The following is a 21,140-nucleotide window of genomic DNA, read 5'->3' on the forward strand; positions in this document are numbered from 1 at the left end:
AGTTTGCTGTTGTATAAGCCGCCAACACGGTTAAGTTAGCCACCAACAACAAAAACTACCAAAAAAAAAAAACAATCAACCAACAACAAGTTGCCACTGCTATTAACCACTACTTATTTATGACGTGTGTATGGTCAATTACTGGCGTGACGCACGATTATTTCATAAACCAAAAACATATTTCCTATGCGGCGTCTATATGGATGCACATAAACACGATTTTTACAAAATCTTTGTGAGTTTGAAAGAAATCTCAGATATTTAAAATTCTAATAGTAGACAAAAATATTGGATTACAAGTAAACTATATGCAATAAGCAACGGAAAAAAATTTCCCCAGAAGTGAATATCCGAGTTTACAGTAGTGGGTTTTCAGGGAGGAAAATTCCTATTAAGGTAGTTCCATACCTTAGTTCTAAGGTCCACACTTATACATATATATAAACCGAATGTGACTAAACAAACCGTTCGCAGGCCATCATGTACAAGTGTTTGACTATAATGTGAACTTAATGCGTGTGGAGATCAGGAAGACTAATTGGATAAACAACAGAATGGATGTCAAACACAAAAAGATCAAACGGTGTTCTAGAGAAAAGTGAGTGATAAAACAGGGTGTTAATATAATATAAAAACAGTAATAGTACAAAGTAAAGATATTTTAATATACTATATAATATTCGTATGTAGTACATGTACCATAGACATATTTATTTAAAACATTTTTAACGTAAGAAACTTAACATAATTATAAAAACAAAACGACAATTAATTTGTTCAAAAATGTTGTCTAAAATGTATAGAGTGTATAAATTAGACGTAATATTGCAAATAAATTTTAGTGTTGAAAGTTATAATTATTTTTTAAAAAAAATACTAAATTTGTATACTAGGACATCAAAACATACTTAATTAAAATAATTATTTTATACCACATAGTACAAACCTAGTAGATAATAATTAATTGATTTCTATAAAAATAAAAGGTGTACAGCGGTATAGATCTCAAACCCTTTGCCAATGGAATTCTAGAAAGTTTTTAACGACAAACATTACCCGTTCTTAAATTTAAACACTGCCTTGACCCAACTGTAGTTAAATTTTTACTTTGCCGTTATTTTTAAGTAGGTGTTAGTTTTCTAAGTACCTATTACCGTTATTTATCGACAGTCAAAATCTTGTGCCGTCTGTTGGCACCGCCTTAATGCAGCTAGATTAAAAGTTGCACTGGATTTATGTGTTATATTAAGTACGAAGAAAACATTATTCATGACGTGTTATGTTTAATGTTCTTACTAAGGGCTTCGCGGTTAGCGGATCCACCCCAAAGTGGAGCGAATATTTTTCGTTCCATTTGTCCAGCGCACTCTTGCCATTTGCAATGCTTGTCGTATGTTGACCTAGTGTACTTGATGGCTTTAATCACGTCTACGTGATTTCTGCCGACTTTTCGTAACAGCCAGTTGACGGCGTCCGAAAGTGTAGCTACCGTGTCATCCGCCAGACCTATTCGCAAGGCGTATTCGGCCGGCACTGGCTTGGCGTCCAAGAGCAAGTCCGTGGCTTTTTGGCGGCCGACAATGGCTAACAACCGGCCGGTAGCACCCCAGGCCGGCACCAAGCCCATTCGGCCGTGTACAAACCCGATGACCGTCGTTCTGTCGTCACACATCAGTCGGTAATCGCAGGCGGTGCTCAGTTCGGCACCACCACCCAGAGCACCTAAAAATAGTACTTGTATTAGTTATTACTATGAATATTATTTTAACAAGTTGACTGCTATGAGTACCGTATTTAGTAGTCGTGTAGAAAATTAGCTCGACAGTTAACTTGTTAGTACACTCTATTTAGTGTTAGTTATTCATAAGTGAAATTTATTGGGGCACGGGGTAAGGGATAGAGCTTATGATTGAGTTCAATACTAGGTACCTAAAATTATTAACTTTACGTACAAATGGAGAATGAGCAAGGTCCAAAGACAAACCTCAAACGTTGAAAAAAAGTCGAGTCAATAAGTAATATACCTAGAACACTATATTATTCTTTAAATATTCAAAGTGTTTACAGACCGCAGACAAGTACTTGTAAGGAGTATCAGGACATTCATTGTTAATAATGCTAATTCTAATATAATGATGCAAAAATTATGGGTATGTAGCATCTTCTTAAAGCGTATAGGAATAAAATGTTGTTTTAAAGAGATCAAAGCAAGCAAAAGATTTGTTTAAAATTAGATTACTCTATGAAGCATTTTTCATGTTACGCAAAGGTTGTGGATTTTTATTGATAACATAGAAAAAGACAACTTAAAAATAATTAAACTGTATGATTACTGTAAGTGGGGACTATCTAAATAATAAAAACATTTTTCAGCCGAGTCTGGAACCACGAAAGATCATTTTCATGTCTCGTTGAAGTACCGAGTAAATTTAGAGTAGTGGTGGACTTATAGTTAATGTACTATATCTTAATTAATAAGCATAACATGCTAGTATCTAAGGTGGCTAGTATATTAAAAAACATATCAAGTTTCTGGCTAATATTTTAGTGTTTAATATCTGGCTTAAAAGAATTCATAAAAATATGACCCCATTCCCACCCTCCTCCACCCCATTCCCACCCCAACCTCATTCCTACTTAGCTTTATCATTATTAATATCATACATCTATGAAAAATGCTTAAAAAAGAGAATTAGTAATTTTTAAATAATAATAATCGTTTTACTAAAAATCAATTTTGCTTTATAACAGGTAGATCAACCGATGACGCATTAATTTATTATGACACTTAAATATATTATTATTATGTAAAATTACCTATGCCGTCTATATAAGCAACGGTGATAAATGGCAACATTTGGAATCTGTTCAAAATTGCATGCATGTACGTAGACATGGCATAACCCGACTCCGGGTTATTTGCCTTCCTCGCCATATTCAAGTCGCCTCCTGAACAGAAATTACCATCTGCTCCGTGCAGCAATGCTCCTTTGCATTTTCCCCACTGTTCCAGCTCGTCCACAATTCCCTCCAAGTCGACCATCATCTTCCCTACACAACCCCAGCTCACAAGTATTAGTCATGTATCAATCGAAATGAATATGTACTTATTGTTTTGTTACCGCTAATAGCGTTCTTAATCTGAGTATAGTTCAGTTTGATTTTGGCAATACAGTTCACTTCGTCCTTCTCCAAGTCCACAGATCCTCCGAAAAATGTTGACATGGTCGCTCTTGCTTCATCTATAGACGGTTCAGGTCCCGCATACAATAGGCAAGGGCAATTCCTGACAGGATTACTCGCCATTTTACTCGTAGAACTTGTAAATCTCGTAGACCTAGAAAAAACCGAGCAGGTAAAATTAATAAAGCATTCATTAAATCAGTACAAGTATTTTAAAACATAATATAAGTATAATTTAAATTTAGATATGGACAAATATTTTGCGAGCTACTTGCTAGTTGCTAACGGGTAAGCGTACGTATGCAAATGACAATACGGAGCGTACTTTGTAGCGCAATGTGGAAAGACACTCACATTTCCCTACCCAGCTTTCCTAATACACTGCTACCAGAAGATAAGTTCCCTTGATTTTTTTTTAACTTCAGTTTAATTTTAACACAATTTTATTACTTCTCTATTTTATACTCGTAATAAATTTAAAAACTTGGAGAATAATTTAGTCATATTCTCCAAGACTATAGTTTGATGTAATGGTCTGATAGAGGCGATATGTCGTCGCGAAATAATTATATTTTACAACCAGCCATCGCAATCGGTAATATATTTTCAGTCTAGTTTTAAATCTGTCCAAGTGTGCACGCGAGTTTGAGAAATTGTAGGTGCAATATGGATAAAAGTATTATTAATAACAACAATATTTTAACTCCTCTTCTGGCTGAGGAAGACGATGAAGATAGAACATTTTCTATCTTGGCGTCAAAGAAAAAAAAACCGACGGATAAAATGTTTTAAATCGTTACAATGAAGGATTTCTTGATTTATTAATTAATTATTTAAAAAACAATGACGTACAATTTTAATAAATAATATGACGTAAATCTTTAATATTGACAACAGCTTGACAGAAAAATTTTAAATTTGTACAAAGTCTATTCTTGACTAGTCTTTTGTCTCCAACATGTTAATTAAATTATTAATATTGTTATTATTTATAATCAATGATTACATGTAAAAGTGGGACGGCGACCGTCGACTCAGCGTCGAGGAAACCGGTCTCTTGTCTGGTGTACAACCGGTGCTTTACAGTTAATTATTTAATACTTCAAACTTGATTATGGATGTTTTCTCTTCGGTTCAGCCTCCACTTCCAATTGGAAAAAAATTTACAAGCTTTTTGACTTAGAAGTATTTTGGGTTATGTTAGATCTACGCCTCTCCCAGCCTTCGAAGTAAAAACTTGCTGTCCTTTTAATATTAGGTGTCGTTGGCTTGCAGGTAAATTTCTTCTAAAATCCTTATCTCAGTCTAATCTTCCAATTTTTGATTTTTTGTACTCTCTGTTTTGACTTGGCGTTATGTTCCAAAATCTCTTGTTGTTATTTTGACACTAATGGAGGTATTATCGAAAAAAATATCATTAAAAATGGACAAAATGTACAAAAAAAAAATTCAAACCCGGAAGGTGATCTACCAACAACGCACGCCGCAAACTTTAAACGTGTTTTTCTCAAAAAATAAATATTTCAGACACCGTACAATGTAACTCGATGAATTTTAATCCGATTGACATGAGGGTCGACGCATTTTTTCCTTAACTTACCGGCCTTTGCGTGAATCTAAAATTGTATAATTTATTATTATTTAACTAATAATGAATACTGGTTTTTAGAAATTTTTTAATTAAAAATAGGTATTTTCAATTAATAGGTCCACGCAAAACGTATAAACGTATTTTAACAAAAAAAAAAAAAAAAAATTGGAATTTGTACTTTAGATAATTATTGTGACCTGCAACCTGCCACCACTTTTAATTTATTCAATGCAATTTTTGTATTATTTTACACCAACTTCCACTCTGATACCCTTCGATGTATCTCAACATATATGATATATTATAATTTATATACGTCAAGTTATTCAATACTTCGAGAAAATCGATTTTTTTCCCAACATTTATTGATTTGTTGGGAAGTCAATTATCTCGATTTTGATCGAGAATTCTAAAAATCGACCTGATGTCGTCGTAATGTCGAAAATTTAAAATTTCCAAGAATTCGTTCACACGTAAAAATAAAAATATACTTAATGATACCTACCAAATTTGTAGACGGACAAAGTCATCTAACGCTTTTCTTATGGTCAAATATTTGTGCATGTTGAATAATAGTTGTTCAGCAAATCACTAAGACCAATGCGAGTTTAGTATGCAGGCAACGATGACTATAATCTATGTAGATAAATGTTAATTATTATCATCAAATTACAAATATATAATAATATAAACGAGGGCAAAACCGAAACCTTTGTGGCAGGGTAAATCAACATAATATTATGATGTCTCAGATATATAATTATACTAATCAAATTAGTGTATATCTCATATCTATGACAAAATCCCACTTTTGAACTGTTGGTTGTCTAAACAGCACAACCAAAGGAGTTAGTTTTAATAAAATAAACAGAAAGCACTGCTAATACAATTATTATTATTTTCGTTTATTTACACTTTCAAATACATTATTGAGACCAAGCCATCCGGTCGTCAGGTAATGGCTATGGTCAGGACGTCAGGTAACAACTATGAACTAAACTAAATCAAACCTATTATCGGATCGGTCCGCGGCCGGGCACGGCACCCGTTATCGGTATAGCCACACAATAGATAACAAGTACATAGTCAATATACAATCATATAACCCTAGGGATGACATTTTCAATCAGGATTTTCAAAAATCTTACTATTTTCATCTAAAAAAAATACTGTAGGTAAAACTATCGACATAAAATATGTTAGAATAAAAAACTCGAAATAAATTAACAACTTTCAATCATAATGTATAAGATATATTTTCAAATACAATGTTGAAATTAAAACCAAAAGAAAACGAATTTGATTGAGTACTTTTGATTTTTATAAACATTTTATTTTTATTTAACACCTGTAGGTATATATAATATACGTTACTATTTAAAAAAAATATAAATATGTATATAATTTATAAATTATATACACAAGTGCAAATTGTATTATTGAGTTTACATTGAGTATACAATATACTATACATTCTTATAGTCTGCTTAGGGCTTCGATTTCCAAAATTCAAACTTTATACATCATGATAACAGTTTGTTATTTAAAAAAAAAAAATTTAACACGTTTTTCAGTATTGTAATCAAAAACAACTATCATAAATCATAATCAGACTAGGTACGACGCGACGAGATTTTTCCCGTTAACTAATTTTTCAACAGTCAACACTAATAAACCGGCTATTATCATAAACGCGAATGAATATAACGGGATAACACAGTTACCACGAATGTTGCGTGCTACGATGTTATGTTACTCCGACATTTTTGTTACGAATGACAATTGCTTCGACGACAATTGACACGAATACATTTACAACGAAAATAAGTTTTCGTTAATTTTTTTTATGCCACGATTTACAGTTACATCGAAGTTCCATTTTTAATTATTGCTACGAATTACATTTACCTCGAATTCCAGTAACATCGACATGACTTATCAAAAAATCTTAATGTTATGATTTCGCTATTTTAAAGGACATTTACATTGATAAACATTATATGGACCTTAAATTCCATTTACACTGACATGACCCAACAACTAATTTATATAAAACTATAAATAATAAATTGATAAACTGTAAAATTGTAATACTTATTCACTCTGTTACTTTATCGATACAAATATAGTATACTTAAGGTCATTTTATCAACTGCTTGTTAAAATAATTTACACTTTATTTAATGTTAATCTTTGTTAAACTAAAAAATTGACTTTATCTATTTGACTCTTTCGGTTAAATTTTAGCTGAATATTAATCACAGTTAGTTAGCATATTATAGTTAGTTAAAAACTTTAAACTGAGAATTGAGATTAGTATCAATATTATCAAGTAATATTTAATTTTACTGAAATATCTACTACCTATTGTTTTATAATACAATATTCCTATAATATTATTAGTTATTTGCTTGCTTTTACACACTTAAAACTTTTTATCGAATTATAGTGATGAGGTATACTTTATGATTGCATGTAACAAAACATAGAATTAACAGTTACATTGTATGTAGTTATTTCAATGTAACTACCAATTCAATTCAAAACGGATGCTTAAATTATAAATATTGTATTACCTACACGTTTGATATAAATTGTATGCATATTTAATTCTAGATGACTGAAATAATTAGATTAGTAGCAGTAGTAGCGACCATAATAGTGACGCAGAAGTTTATTTTTTAGGTTATATTATAAACCAATATTTTAACGAAATTCGAAGACCTTGTTTATTGTCGACAAAAATTGACATAACCATATGGGATGGCCAAGATTTTTTCGCATGTATTCATCTGAGTAAAAACAAGTTTAAAATTGTTCAGCAAGAAGTAACTCAAAGTTAAAATAACATTAAGTGGACAGCAGCGTGTTTTTTATAAAAAAATATTAAGTATAAATATCAAAGAAATAAAAACGCCACCCCATTGATAAAGTGTTTCCCTATACATTGTGAGAGTTTAGTAAATCTACCCCTTTAAGGGGTCGGAGCACAACTAGTTTTCATGCGTTTTAGCGGTGCTTAATTAGACATAATTCTCGATGTTGGATTTTAATTTTTAAAGTATGTGTGGATTTGTTGTCAAATTGTCTGGGTTTCTTAGGAAGCCCATTTTTTATTTAAAATGTTATGCCTAAAATAAATTCAAATGTAATTCGGGAATAAATTATCATTGAATTTTCAAAAAAATAATTTTGGAGATCTTCAAAAGAGAAAATTGCAAATTGCCTTCCTAAAAAACCTAGAAAATTTGTCGAAAAATGCATACATATATTAAAAATTAAAATCCAACATTGAGAAGTATGTCTAATTAAGCACCGCTAGCAGATGATATTTACCAATATAAAGTTAACAACATTTTTATTTTAACGTTGTAACTTACTTTAATTAATAATTATTAATAAATAAACCTTCTGTTTGTAAAACCCACTTTACTTAAGCTAGGATTAAATTTGATTGATAAATTCAGAATTTTTTTAATCTCCGATTAATCTTAAACCGATATTAGATAAACGACATTTTAACCGCCGAATGATAAAATTGTCCTTAACACTATATTGAAAATGTATGTTTTTTAATAATAATAACAATAATGTATTTATAATAGTAATAAATTTACGCTAATGAGGCAATTTACAATTTGTTTACAACAAGTTTTACAATAATTTATTTAAATATGTACAACAATATGCAATAAACTTGACAAATTATTTACCAATTACAACTAAATGTGTAGAGAAAAATAAAATAAGTATAAAAAACTTGTAGAGTTAATAGAAGACTATAAATAACAAATGTAAATAATAAATAAGCTAAGTTAAAAGTGCTTATTGAGAGCACTCAAAAAGCCAACATTTTGAATTGAATTACACGAGTTATAATTCGGTTTACTGGACCGAGATAAATTTGTCGTTGTGTAGAAACGTAAAATTGCGTATAAAATCGTAAACTAATATTTAGTACAATAAATGAATCCAATCATCATTTTTCAGAACAGTCTTATATTTATATAATTTATGATATAGTTATTTATTTATATGATATATTTAAAAATATATCATTTAAATTCTGTCAACATAGTATTTTACAGACGATTCAACAATTGGCTTTATTTTCTTAAAACTTTAAAAAGTAAAAAATATAGGAATCATTTCTGGATCAATTTTACAAAATTGATAAGTAGACTATGTTATAATTCAAAATAAAAGCATATTCAAGGACTGACCTAACCAAATTTTAGTAGGTCTAATGTGATTTATGCATTTTGTATTGTTAACATTTTAACACAAGGCCGGATTTATGGAGGAGTGAGGCTCACGTTAAGTTGTTAGGGGAGGACTCACCATTAAAATTGGTATGAGCGTTAAAAAAACAATACCAAGTAACATTTTGTAAGTTTTACAAAAGACAACATAATATAAAATTAAAATGCATCTCCATGGACACGCATATTCTTTATAATAATTTGTTATTTACAAAATAAATGATTGTAGAAATGATAACATTTTACTGATACTTATTATTTTCAATAATGAATATTATAATAATAAATTTAAAAATATTAACAATTTAATAATATTTTAATTGTACGTCCGTGATTCAGTTTTGTTTATAACAATTTTTGTTTTAGAAATTAGATTATATGTAGATATAATAACCTATAAAAATTCTCTATAATCTATATATTTTAGATTCTGTAAGATTTCTCATTTTAATTTTGATAGAATTATTATTATAAATAGTAAATACATAATCATATACAACGTGATTGCCACCGCCACGTACATTGTAACACGCAAACGACTAATAAAATCATTTTATTTTCAGAAATTAATAATATTATTAAAATTATCTGTTTTGACAAAAAAAAAAACCAAATATTTATATTCCTAACTAGTGTTAAAATTATAGGCTAAACTGTACTTAAATTTTACCCAAACTACTATAAACGGCCGTTAATGATATTTCCTAAGTACTAAAAATGTAATAATTATTTATGAATGATTTTAAAAATCTCAAATATATATATTATGCTTAAAATTTGTTTGCTCTAACCTCGACAGAATATTTAAAAAATAATTACACTATCTAATCACTAAATGGGATAAAGCTACATTTTAATGTTGTTAATTATGTTAATTGTCTTTTATCGATCTTGAAAGATCCCATGATGTTGTGAGCCCTGAGTGAGCGGGCCATGGTCCTTTCTGGTATCCCTTAATCCATTATGTTGCGATATAGTGCCTAGTTAATATTTACTTATTTGTATAAAAAAAATTGCTTATAAAATTCTTCTATCTTTTTTGTTTAACTTTTCTATTTCAAATGTATAGCCTGCTGTATTCAATTATGTATGTCAACTAATTAAATATAACCCTTACAATGCCCTTTGTTGCCCTTGCCTAAGGTTTTTAACCAATAATTAAAAGAAAGATATACTGTAAACTAAAATGTGCAATTGATAATAAAGAATACACTATAAAACGTAATTAATGAATTTAATATATTAAATTCATTATGTACAATAACCCGATTCTGTCTTTAAATTTATCAGTAGTTAGTCAAAAACTTTTGTGTAGAGTTGGATTTAGTTGCGGAATGGACAGTGTTCGGCCCATTACAGAAATTAACTCATTAGGCCCACAATACAGTACTAGCGACAACTATATTTAAATAGTAATTTGTAATTTCCCTGTTTGTACACCAAACGAGCTCCAAATCTAAGACATACAAATACTGACAATAATATATAATATATTTTCATTATACTATCATAGAATTCACGGAATAGTCGGTGCCCGGTGGTCAAGTATTCTTATCATGTATAGTCGAAGTAAAATACTTTCGTGGTATCACAATATCGAGTTAACTGTTGTATGATTCATTTAATTACTTTACGATGTCGGAGTATGTTAAATTCGGACTAACCGTCTAATCGTAGCAATTGTATATTCGAAGTAGATTATATTCGTGGCAAATGACTGATAAAGCAATGTCGGAGTAACTACAAGTCGTGGCATGCAACATTCGTGGTAACTGTAGCAACCCAATATAACAAGGATCACCAGGGAAAACATAGTAAGTTCCACGAGGAGCGCTAGCAGTATCTCATTTTTTCATACTTATAGATAAGAACTATTGGTGGCCGCTCTATCATAGCTCGATATGCAACGGCCAACATGATGCAGTTATGCAATCGCTAGTCGCTAACGGCTAACCAGTTAATTAACAGCCGTGCCAAACTCACCAACACCATAGTTTTTCTCCATTTTTTTTTATTTTTCTTTAATAAAAAAAAAATCAACTACACATTTTTGAGAAAATTGTATATGGTTTAGCCCCACTCTATATCTACCACCACTCACCAGTATAATTATTAGACATTAAGCCCTAAAACTACACATACAATTCGAAATGAAGAAAAAGTTTCTACCCTTTCTAGGATAAAGGATTTATGATATTTTTTTGGTTTGTCAATGTAGGTATATCGATAATACTATATCTTAGAATTTTCTTTACAAATTTGGAATTAATCGATATTTAAAAAAAAAATATAGCACCCCGTAATTTTCAAATAAAAAAACTACGAAATAAGAAAGTATACAATATTATTATTAATAGAAGTAATACTCTGAGAATATGTTTTAAGCAAGTTATAACAAATTATTAAACCAGAATATGTATTAATAAATTATTTCAGTAGATAGCAGTTCTAGGTAATTTCTTCTGAGCAAATAGTCAACTGGAAAATTATTTATATTATTTAGATAGACAATAACAAAATGTTAAAATTACGATTACCTTTTTCGTCTGGTTGATGTGTCCGATGCGATCCAAATGTATATATGTATATTTTATGACACTGTAGTGAACATTTGACTTGGGTACCGGTTAGTATAATTTTTACATTTGCATTCGGTGATTGCGCATTGGCTATTGTTTTTTTTTTTATCAAACAGGTCTACTGGGCGAAGGTCATAATAATATTGTGATACTATATAAACGGCGATAAAATTAATGTGGTAACTCGTAACGCGTTAAACATCACTTCAATTTATCAATATGTAGGTTACGTTTTATTTATTTTTTAGCTTCGATTCGTAGCTGAGAAGGTCCTTGTTTTTACAATGATGTGTTTTTGTTATTTTTCTTTTTTTTTCTTTGGTACCACGGTATCTTTTGACTTTTAAACCCAATGAACCGATTTCTTTATATGGCAATTCTCTATAGATCAGAAATCGTACCTGAAAGGTTTATTGAGCCAAAACTTAAAATATTCCCCCTTCTTCAAATTCGAGAAAAACGCCCAAAAAATTTACATATTTTTCAACTTAAAATTATGGTACGCTATAACTTTTTTATAGAGTCAAATTAGTTCCAAATTGGTATGGAATATTCTTAACCCTACGTCAATAAGGTAGGGTGAATACGGCCACAAAAACCACTAATTGTGGGGCAGTATTTGCCCCACCTTGTCCACGAAAGGTTAAGAAAATGTACCTACTATCAATAAATGTTGATAAACCAATACTAAATCACAATCCCCTTTCCTCTAAAAGGGGTACAATCTTTTTTTTTATTTTTCATTTTAAAGCAATTTAGGCCTTTAGATCTGAAAATTGAACAACTGAGTGAAAAAAAGATAATATTCCTTATCACCCAATTTTCGGAAAATTGTTTATTTCCAATATAATTTTTACTAAATTAATAAATGAAGTTTCAATTAAATATTTTCATTTTTACTCTCATAATATGAGTAAAACTTTCAGCTACAAAATGGCTGATCAGTTTATTTTTCCTTTTTCTACCCAGATTTTCAATTAGACTACAGATAGATCTAGAGTGAGGCTATAACATATTTAATTTTTAAAAAATCTGTAAACAAATTTTATTTTTATTAAGGAAAACTCAAAACCCAATAAAAAACAGGGAAAATTACCATAGTATTACATATATATATAAAATAAACGCTTTGATATATGTCTAAAGATACACATCAAAGCGTTTATTTTAGTGATATTGTCACTTTCAGTAGAAAAAAATCCTTACAATGACAAAACCTGACTGTACTGTCATACTTAGATTTATCGCTATAATGGTAGTCAATTATATAGCCAGTAATTAGTATACACAAGTTGTAATAAAATTATTATCTATTGAACTAATTCTTAATACTAGGTAAAGACTTAAGTATGACTTTTTTTTACTTAAATATATATTTAAAAAATAAAGTTATATGATACTAACATTTTACAAGTATTAAAATTATTATAGTATATATTCCCAAATGTTGTTTATGTACACACAAAAAAAAATACACTGTGACTATAAAAGTAATTTAAACAAAATTAAATAGGACCATCACATGAGAAATCTTTTAGTGGAAGATGTTTCGTCTCCGTCCCTAATCGAGTTGATGTTCGTAAACGCTTATGGTTATTACTTTCAATGTAATAAGTATTGTGCATATTTTCTTGGTCATAGCGTTCTATAATGACTCTGACTACTCTTTGCAGACAGTCTTGTCTTACCTTAATTAAATCCAGTCCAACATTAGGTTTATTATTACTGGATCGTTGCAGGAGTTGATTGGTGTCCATATCTTGAAGTTTTGATAGTTCAGTATTGGGTTTATTTGCTATTGTTTTTAATGGACTGGAGGATTTTTTTTGTACATTCGAAATTGATGTTTGATTGTTAACAGCTTCTTGCATCTGGACCATTCTTTTGTTAACTAAGCGGTTAGAGCTACTTGTATTTTTATAAATGTCAACCAGTACTACTACTGGCTTCAGATCTAATTGTAAATTTGAAGTCAATTTTTTTTCTTCTATGGCAGGTTCATCTTTGAATACATTATTAGTGTCGTATTTTTCTAGTCTTTTCCTAGTCTTTTCGTGTAAAGACTTTTTGTTAATTTCAAATGATCTTAAACGCTTTAAAATTTGACTGGAGTGAGTTATATAATGGTATTTAGGTTTATCTCTTTTATGAATATTATATTTTTCGATAATTTGACAAACACATTTGTGCAGCATTTTAATGTTAATATTACGGCTGTATCTTGTTTTATCTGACAGAAAATGCCAACTATCCTTATCATCACATATTAATTTCCACTTTCCAGGACCCAATATTGAAGATGGATATGGGTCATTTTGAAAAACTCTTTGGACTTTCTAAGGAAATTAAAAAAAAATATATATATAAATAAATACATCAAACATATTTAGTCTTATTAAGTTTTTTTTTTCGAGCTTGTGCATCCATAGAAATCGGGGGTGTCGAGACTAACCTTGGAAGGTATTACTTCCCCCCCAGTCCTATTAGCTTAAATAATGTTTTTCGTAAAAATATGTAGGTAAAATTAAAATATGTTGTACAGACAAATGTCTGTACACAAAAAGTCATATACAATCCTCAATTAAAATATCTCCAAGCTAAACTTTACATTTTTTTTTTATAACTCCAACAAATCTTTAAATAATTCAAATTATGATATTTTGATATACCGTGCTGTAGTATGCTGACAATTGAAATTAATCACAGATTCTGTGTTAACACATTAATTGTTATTTAAAAAAAAATGTATATCACTTATGAGTATTCGCAAACAAACAGTTACCTTTTATTTTTCTTCATAAAAGCATTCTATTATACATATAGAATATTTAAAATACGTTTGACTGATGTCGGCTATAGCCGACAGAAACAACAAATGTGCGAAGACAGGTAACTTTATTTACAGTCTAACTGTTGTAACTATAAGTACTTTGAATAACAGTGGCAATAAGTTCAAAATGGCAACACAACACTTGAGTATATTTGAATAAATTATAGGTAATTTTAAAATCTATGAAATATCAGTTCTTCTTTAGTTATAGCTATTTAAAACTTCAATACAGCCTAAAATTAATGACGATAATAATTAGATCAAAAAATAATATTATAAACATTAAACACTAAGCATCTAGTAAAAATGTACTATTATACCACATTATACAGTACTTACTTTTTGCAAGTGAGAATGGCCAGGTTGCTCAGTATCTTCAAAATGATTATTCAAACAGGATATTGTCTATACAAAATAATAATTAATTCAATAATTAAAAAAAAAATTAACTAATAAAAAGTGTTCCATTTAAATAACTTACTTCATTTGGCTCATTAATAACTGTTGTGGAAATAGTTTCATTTAGCTCAAGATTCTAGACATTAAAAACATGGCAGCATTTATTAATGTGCAACACGAGTATGAAGAAGTTTACACAATAACTTCTTAGTTATTATCTACCTACAGTGGCAGCTCGTGACTAAGTGTATGGTGCACATATAAGATTTAATAAAAATATGTAATAATTAAAAAACAGTTATTTGATATAACTATAAATAAAACTATATACATACATATTTATTGCACAGTTATAAATAACCATAAGCCGCCACTGTGTACTAATTAATATAACTCTTAAGGGTAAATATAAAACATACATATTATCATAGATACTCATTATTTGTATATTCAAGATTAATACGTTTTTCAGTTTCATTAAATGTAATAAGTAAAAACTGTATTATTTTGATAAATTGAAATTATGGAAAATTAATTACAAACTATAGACAAAATTCTAATAACAGATTAGATATTTAATTACATTTTATGTTCACCCAACACAATTATTGAGTTATTAAGTCAGGATTTTTTAAGACATACAATATGTAAATAATACATAATCATTAGGGTGGTTCAAACATTTTTTTTGTGTAATAAAAACATGCTTTTTAACATTTATTTATTTATTTATGCTGATAATTTTCATATAAAAGATTTTTTTTAAGCACTTATTTATTAAAAAAAAAAAAGGATATAAAATCGACCTGAACACCACATCTAGGAATGGGTTAAAAAATCTAAAAAAAATATCAAAAATTATCTTTTTATCCAAATAACATATTCTCAAGAGAAGAACAAAAATTAATAAAAAAAAATTTGTTTGAACCACCCTAATAATAATTTATATAAAACAAGGAAATAACAACTTACGAGCAATTCTAATACGTCAACTGAAAGATCCTCAATATTATCAAAGTCTTCCCTATATAATCTTGTACCACCAAAATACCAATATACTGATTTGTTTAGATCGTAACCCAGTGGTTTCACATTCAGTTTACTCAATATTTCTGGTTTATTTTCTAATTTTTCTTGTAAATCTTCAACATCCAAAACCAAATGACCAAGTATATACAATGTTTTAACTTTTTCTTTAGTCAACAAATCATCGAAACATGTAGCTGTTGCAAGTGGATCTTCAAAACCATACACCTTCAAAAATATTATTATTTTATAGTGACAGTCTAAATAATTTTAAATTCAATATATAAGTAACGCTTGCTGAGAAATCATAACCTTGAATAAAAGCACATTTACGAGAAGGCTCTTTAAGTTATTGATTTTAAGGATTTATATATACTCTGATCCAAAAGAGAACATACTTGTTTTGCGCATCACGACTGAGTACTGACAGCTAGCAGCTGTTGCGAGGCAAATTTCTCCTACTCTCGCCAAAATGTGGCGCTCTAAGTACACAACAGTTTCTGTCTGAACCTAACCAAAGCTAGTCGTAGTAGATGCGTACTGCCAAACATATACTGGTTAGTGGTTACTGCCTCTTATGTTCTCTTTTGGAATAGAATATACTATACTCTGCGCCACGAGAGAAGTAACCCGTTTCGCGCATCACGACTGACGGCCGCGACTGTTCCGAGGCCCCATTTCCTCCCCCTCTTTGTGCCATTCAGTGTCGCGCTGAGGCGTGCATACAGCGCAAAACCAGCGATATACAGAGTGATTGTATATTATTTATTATAATTGTGAATGATTATATTATATTATCATTTATAAATTACAAATATAATTATTTATTTATTGAAAACATATACGATAGTATAACATAATTAATTTATTATATTAATAATATAATATTAATATTAATATTTATAAATATAATATGTTATTATTATAACATATTTTTACAACAAGGTAAGTGAGGTCAGAGGTTTTTGTGTACAGGCAAAGAAATGACGCATCCCAAACCTTCGTGTATAATCAAAGGAAAGCCACGTTAAAATAACGACAATTATGTAAATAATGTAATAATAATATAAATAAAGTATATTTTTGTTATTTTATAATATTTAAATTAAAAAATATTTAAATAATATTATTATATTATTATTTTAATAATAATATAATAATGTAATAATTCAACAGTAAAAGCAAGCGCGTGGTTCAAAGACGTAAGACGTGAGCTTGTGACTTGTGACACACTGTATCGAATTTACGTTATGATACACCTTATATATGCAGCGCCGCCGTCAACCGTGGGTGTGGCCTATCGGTGGCAATGCGCGGAATCGAACGCGTTTCGGTCGAGCAACGGGTTACTTCTCTCGTGGCGCGAGGTACACAAAATATAGGTATTTAATCAAAAATAAATTAATAATTTAATCTGATTTTTTTTTTAGCATGGAACATGCTTTAGCCTTGGCCACCCAGCCTGAAAACGACACTAAAGTAGCGTGCTTACATTAAACGTATAATAACATATAAGATGCCATCAAAATAATAACAAGCCGTAGTCGTCATGTATAAGGTTTGCTACATTTAAAGGATCCACGCCGGCCAGTTCCTTGTCGGGACAAGAAGGTGATGAGGTGGAGATTTCAGATTCCCTATTCACTTGCTGGGTTCATTTTTTGAACAGCACGTTGTTGTCGTCATACACGAGGTTCATTACATTGGCCGAAATACTAAATATTGCCAGTTAATTGATTAAGGCCAGATATTAAAAGACTATTAAAAAACGTTTGCCCAGAACATATTATAATTTTACTAGACTATCATCATAAATTGCATTGAGGAGATTATACATCAGAAATAATCACTATCCAGGAGCCAGCAGGCTAAAGCATGTTTCATGTTTTATAATTTTAGCCTTTGGCTTTAAGTAGACTGTAATTTTTTTTAAGTTATGAACTAAGGCACTACTTCATAAATAATAATATAAATTAATTGTATATCTATTACAAACATGTTATACTAATATAACAATCTACTTACTGAACAATGGTTTTTGAACAAGGTTTTCATAAAATACCACCAATTATCTGAAATCGATTCATAAAAACCACATACTTTCACAAATCGTATAGCCATGTTCATTAGCAAACTAGTGTTATTGAAAATACCTTCTTCAAATTTCTGTTAAATGTATATAACCAATAAAATGTTTTCATTTTAGGTAAATCATTAAAAAAAGGCAATCATATTTCAGTTATTTTTAATTTTGCTTACTTCTATAGACAGAGGACTTATATCTTTGCAACACAAACTTAGAGTGTTACAAAGATGTACTATGCTTGGTATCTCCCACCATTCATGAATTTCCTTTAGATCTATAATAAAAAATAAAAACAATTACAAAAAGTCTAGAAGGGGTAAAAAAAATTTCACAACAATTATTAAAGTATACATATTTTTGATAAACAAATATTTTAAGTAAACTTTGAGATGGTTTTGCTATTTCTTACAACTAATAACGTATAAATAAGGTGAGCAAATGCAATTCTATAGAATGATGTATGAAGGAATACAAATATCTACGTTTATAATAAAATCTATATTATTATAGCTTTAAACAACAAGTCTACTTTAGAAAACTGCTATATTTCTTATCAAAGTTACAAAATAAAGTGTGTAGACAGAGTTTAGCATTTGCATTTAGTTGAAAATTACTCATAAATAATGCAACTATTTTGTCCTAGACTCCTTAAACATTGTGATTTCTATTTTTCAAAAAATGTAATGTTTTTGTATTAACTTTTGAAACTTAAATACTAAACATATACAGGGTGATCTATCTAATGTAAAACACTAATTTTCTGGGAAAATATGAATATTTTGAAAATTATTTATTATCTATACCTTTAGATACATATTTTACTATACTTTTTAATACTTAGACAATTTTTATTTTCATTGCTTATATGTAGTATAAGTCTGGACTGAATTCCATAAATAAGTAGATAAAAAATTTTAAAAATTGTTAGGGTTTAAATTTTTAATTTACATAATCTCTGAAACAATGCGAACATAAATACAAATTTTATGGGCTATGGGAATTTCAAAAACTGAAGACATATAATTATAAGGCGAAAAGTAATATCTTTGCAAAGTCATAGCAAACAAACAGATTGATGAAAATTCACACTAACATTTTTCTAAAAATGTTAGTCTACTTATTAAAAGAAATGTTCCCATTTAAAAAAAACAAGATCCATACTTGTTTTATACTTCAGTAAACGTACACAGGATGATCATTGTATCGTGAACTACTCATTATCTCATAGGATTTACTAAGAATTTTAATTTTTAATTTTTCATATATTTTTTATAAAATGTGATCTCAATTTTTCGAAATTTGTTTGTTTTTAACCCCCTTGCCACTTAGTTTTCTTGATAGCAACTTTTGAAATTTAAATGGTAATACCCACTTTTGACTTCAGATTCGTAACCAGTGTAAAAAACACTAATTTGGCAAAAGAAACCACTAAAAAGGATGTCTGGTAAAGTATACTTGTTCCTCAGAATCCTCTTTTTTTAAATTTGTTACCGGATCTATATCTTCCCCCGACTCAACTACTAGATATCATGCACAAAAGCAAAATAGGATAGTAAGAAAAATCCCAAGCTCTAATTATAATAAAATGATACATATTAATGGAAAAAAAAAGATAGTACTATTTAAAATACTAAAAATCACTCACGACCAAAAAATTAGATTGCAATCATTTTTTTATCAAAAGATAACACCGTACAAATTATGTACAACAAATTTAATTCCTTTCTACGTTTATTGTTATAAAAAGTTGCACATCATAACACTGAGTGGGAAGTGGTACTATTACATTCAATGAATTAAACAAATTTGATACCTACACTATTTACATTTATATTATTACCTGCCATCGAGATTCCAAAGGATTGTTTCGTCCAACTCGAAGTCTTACCAAATAATTGTTATAAAATATTCGTCCGAAGGTTTGTTAAGAAAGCATTTAACGTATTTGTGAATTTATTTTTCAAATCACTGAACAATTGCAGAATAGGTAATCAATTTATAGTACTAGCTCAGTGAGCCCACACATCAACGTTGGTGGTTAAAACTTAAAGCTTAATAATTTAAAACTAACGGCGCATTGCTCAACGTGATAGACGGTACTAAGAATAAGGTGTAATGTGTCTTGTGATTTGTGTATCATATTACTATTATCATCATATTAGTATTGTTGTCAACAACAAGTAATCTGGAAAAAAATCCAACCTCCATTTTGGTTAACGCACTTCTGGGGTAATTCATTGGCCTTATCCTACTACGGAGCATGCATGTAGTTCCAAAGAGCGGACGTGACAGCGCTGTCGACGGGACTCGATGACGTCACTAGATCATGTGCTCGTGCGTATTCGAGTTCTCAGTGTAGTAAGATATCTATATAGTATATATCCAAATACGACGATTGCCGTGCTCGCACCCCTCGCGACCTACTCTGATGCTCCGTCCAGTAGTATAAGCATTAAGCATTGAGTATATATCATGGTGGTAGTATACAGGTTATTGCACATTTTCAGATCACATTAATTCGTTTCGATTTGTTATCTTCAGAAATAAAATAGTAGCGTAACTATTTCCCGTTACGCTCATAGACCTATAAACATTCTTTATAGGTCTATGAGCGTAACGGGAAATCAATTTTTCAATAATATACCATTGATTAAGTACAAATACATTGTATTTTATCAATGAATATAGACTTTACTATTCCTAAATATACTTGATTTTTATTGGCTGCCCGTTATGCTAATAACAAATTACACGGGTAGTATATGCCGCTCGCGAAATAAGTCGATCATTTTCTCGGAGGACAATTTAATGTATTTATATGTACTATGTATCGAGTGGCCGACATGTGACCAAAACCAACATATGGCATGTGACACATCTTTATCAGTTAGAATTTTATTCTCAATTCCGAGATATTCTTACGAGTTATTTTGTATTAATTATGTGTGTCATGCCATATGTTGGCATTAGTCACATGCCGGCCACCCAGTGGACGTATGTGTGGCCAGATACCAAAAAATCATGTTACATATCAATTCAGCAAGATTTTTTCTCCTGATTTCAAATCTGAAATTATTTTTTTTGTAAGACAATTTTTTAATGAGATATGAGTTCTATTTTAAATAATTTAAAAATTAATAAAAAATGAATACCATTTATTGTACTCATAGAGCATCCTGAATGT

General features: G+C 29.7%; 2 protein-coding genes across 7 annotated transcripts; both read right to left on the reverse strand.

The window, feature by feature from the left end:
• Positions 1-644: 644 nt before the first annotated feature.
• Positions 645-12,238, reverse strand: LOC126844587 (ethylmalonyl-CoA decarboxylase-like). 5 transcript variants are annotated; one of them, XM_050582880.1, is made up of 6 exons: positions 5,280-5,402; positions 4,655-4,799; positions 4,190-4,570; positions 3,123-3,337; positions 2,818-3,051; positions 645-1,722 (listed from the first exon to the last, which is right to left on the reverse strand). In XM_050582880.1, coding segments are annotated over exons 3-6 (906 nt in total). In that variant the 5' UTR covers positions 4,192-4,570; positions 4,655-4,799; positions 5,280-5,402; the 3' UTR covers positions 645-1,267. The 5 variants fall into 5 exon arrangements, with proteins under 5 accessions (XP_050438837.1, XP_050438836.1, XP_050438833.1 ...); XM_050582879.1 differs by having other exon boundaries at positions 4,639-4,799; XM_050582876.1 differs by lacking the exons at positions 4,190-4,570; positions 4,655-4,799 and adding an exon at positions 11,574-12,238 and having other exon boundaries at positions 5,280-5,410.
• A 772-nt stretch (positions 12,239-13,010) lies between these two features.
• On the reverse strand, positions 13,011-20,186 carry LOC126844309 (chromatin remodeling regulator CECR2-like). Of its 2 annotated transcripts, XR_007686561.1 has the most exons (8): positions 19,797-20,185; positions 18,130-18,230; positions 17,896-18,036; positions 15,817-16,098; positions 14,927-14,980; positions 14,785-14,850; positions 14,398-14,678; positions 13,829-13,951 (listed from the first exon to the last, which is right to left on the reverse strand). XR_007686561.1 is itself a non-coding variant. In XM_050582421.1 (7 exons), exons 1-7 carry the CDS (start codon positions 19,801-19,803, stop codon positions 13,121-13,123), a joined length of 1,482 nt encoding a protein of 493 aa, XP_050438378.1. In that variant the 5' UTR covers positions 19,804-20,186; the 3' UTR covers positions 13,011-13,120. The 2 variants fall into 2 exon arrangements, 1 of the variants encoding a protein (XP_050438378.1); XM_050582421.1 differs by lacking the exon at positions 14,398-14,678 and having other exon boundaries at positions 13,011-13,951; positions 19,797-20,186.
• Positions 20,187-21,140: the final 954 nt, after the last annotated feature.

This window comes from Adelges cooleyi, unplaced genomic scaffold (genome assembly GCF_023614345.1).
Source record: "Adelges cooleyi isolate 19-005CV unplaced genomic scaffold, UGA_ACOO_1.1 ACOO_flye_CR_arks_rails_tigmint_CR_PRNA_651, whole genome shotgun sequence".
In the NCBI taxonomy this organism is placed as follows: domain Eukaryota; kingdom Metazoa; phylum Arthropoda; class Insecta; order Hemiptera; family Adelgidae; genus Adelges; species Adelges cooleyi.

Bases quoted from the DNA above. Each gene is read 5' to 3' on its own strand.
- LOC126844587 (XM_050582876.1), bottom strand. From the start codon at position 5,338: ATGCACAAATATTTGACCATAAGAAAAGCGTTAGATGACTTTGTCCGT. The intron at 3,338-5,279 runs GTAGGTATCATT...GGTTTTTTCTAG, and splicing joins TTTGTCCGTCTACAAATTTG to GTCTACGAGATTTACAAGTT. The intron at 3,052-3,122 runs GTAACAAAACAA...GGGGTTGTGTAG, and splicing joins GATTAAGAACGCTATTAGCG to GGAAGATGATGGTCGACTTG.
- LOC126844309 (XM_050582421.1), bottom strand. The intron at 18,037-18,129 runs GTAAGCAAAATT...TACATTTAACAG, and splicing joins TAAGTCCTCTGTCTATAGAA to AAATTTGAAGAAGGTATTTT. The intron at 14,981-15,816 runs GTAAGTTGTTAT...TTTAATGTCTAG, and splicing joins TTGACGTATTAGAATTGCTC to AATCTTGAGCTAAATGAAAC.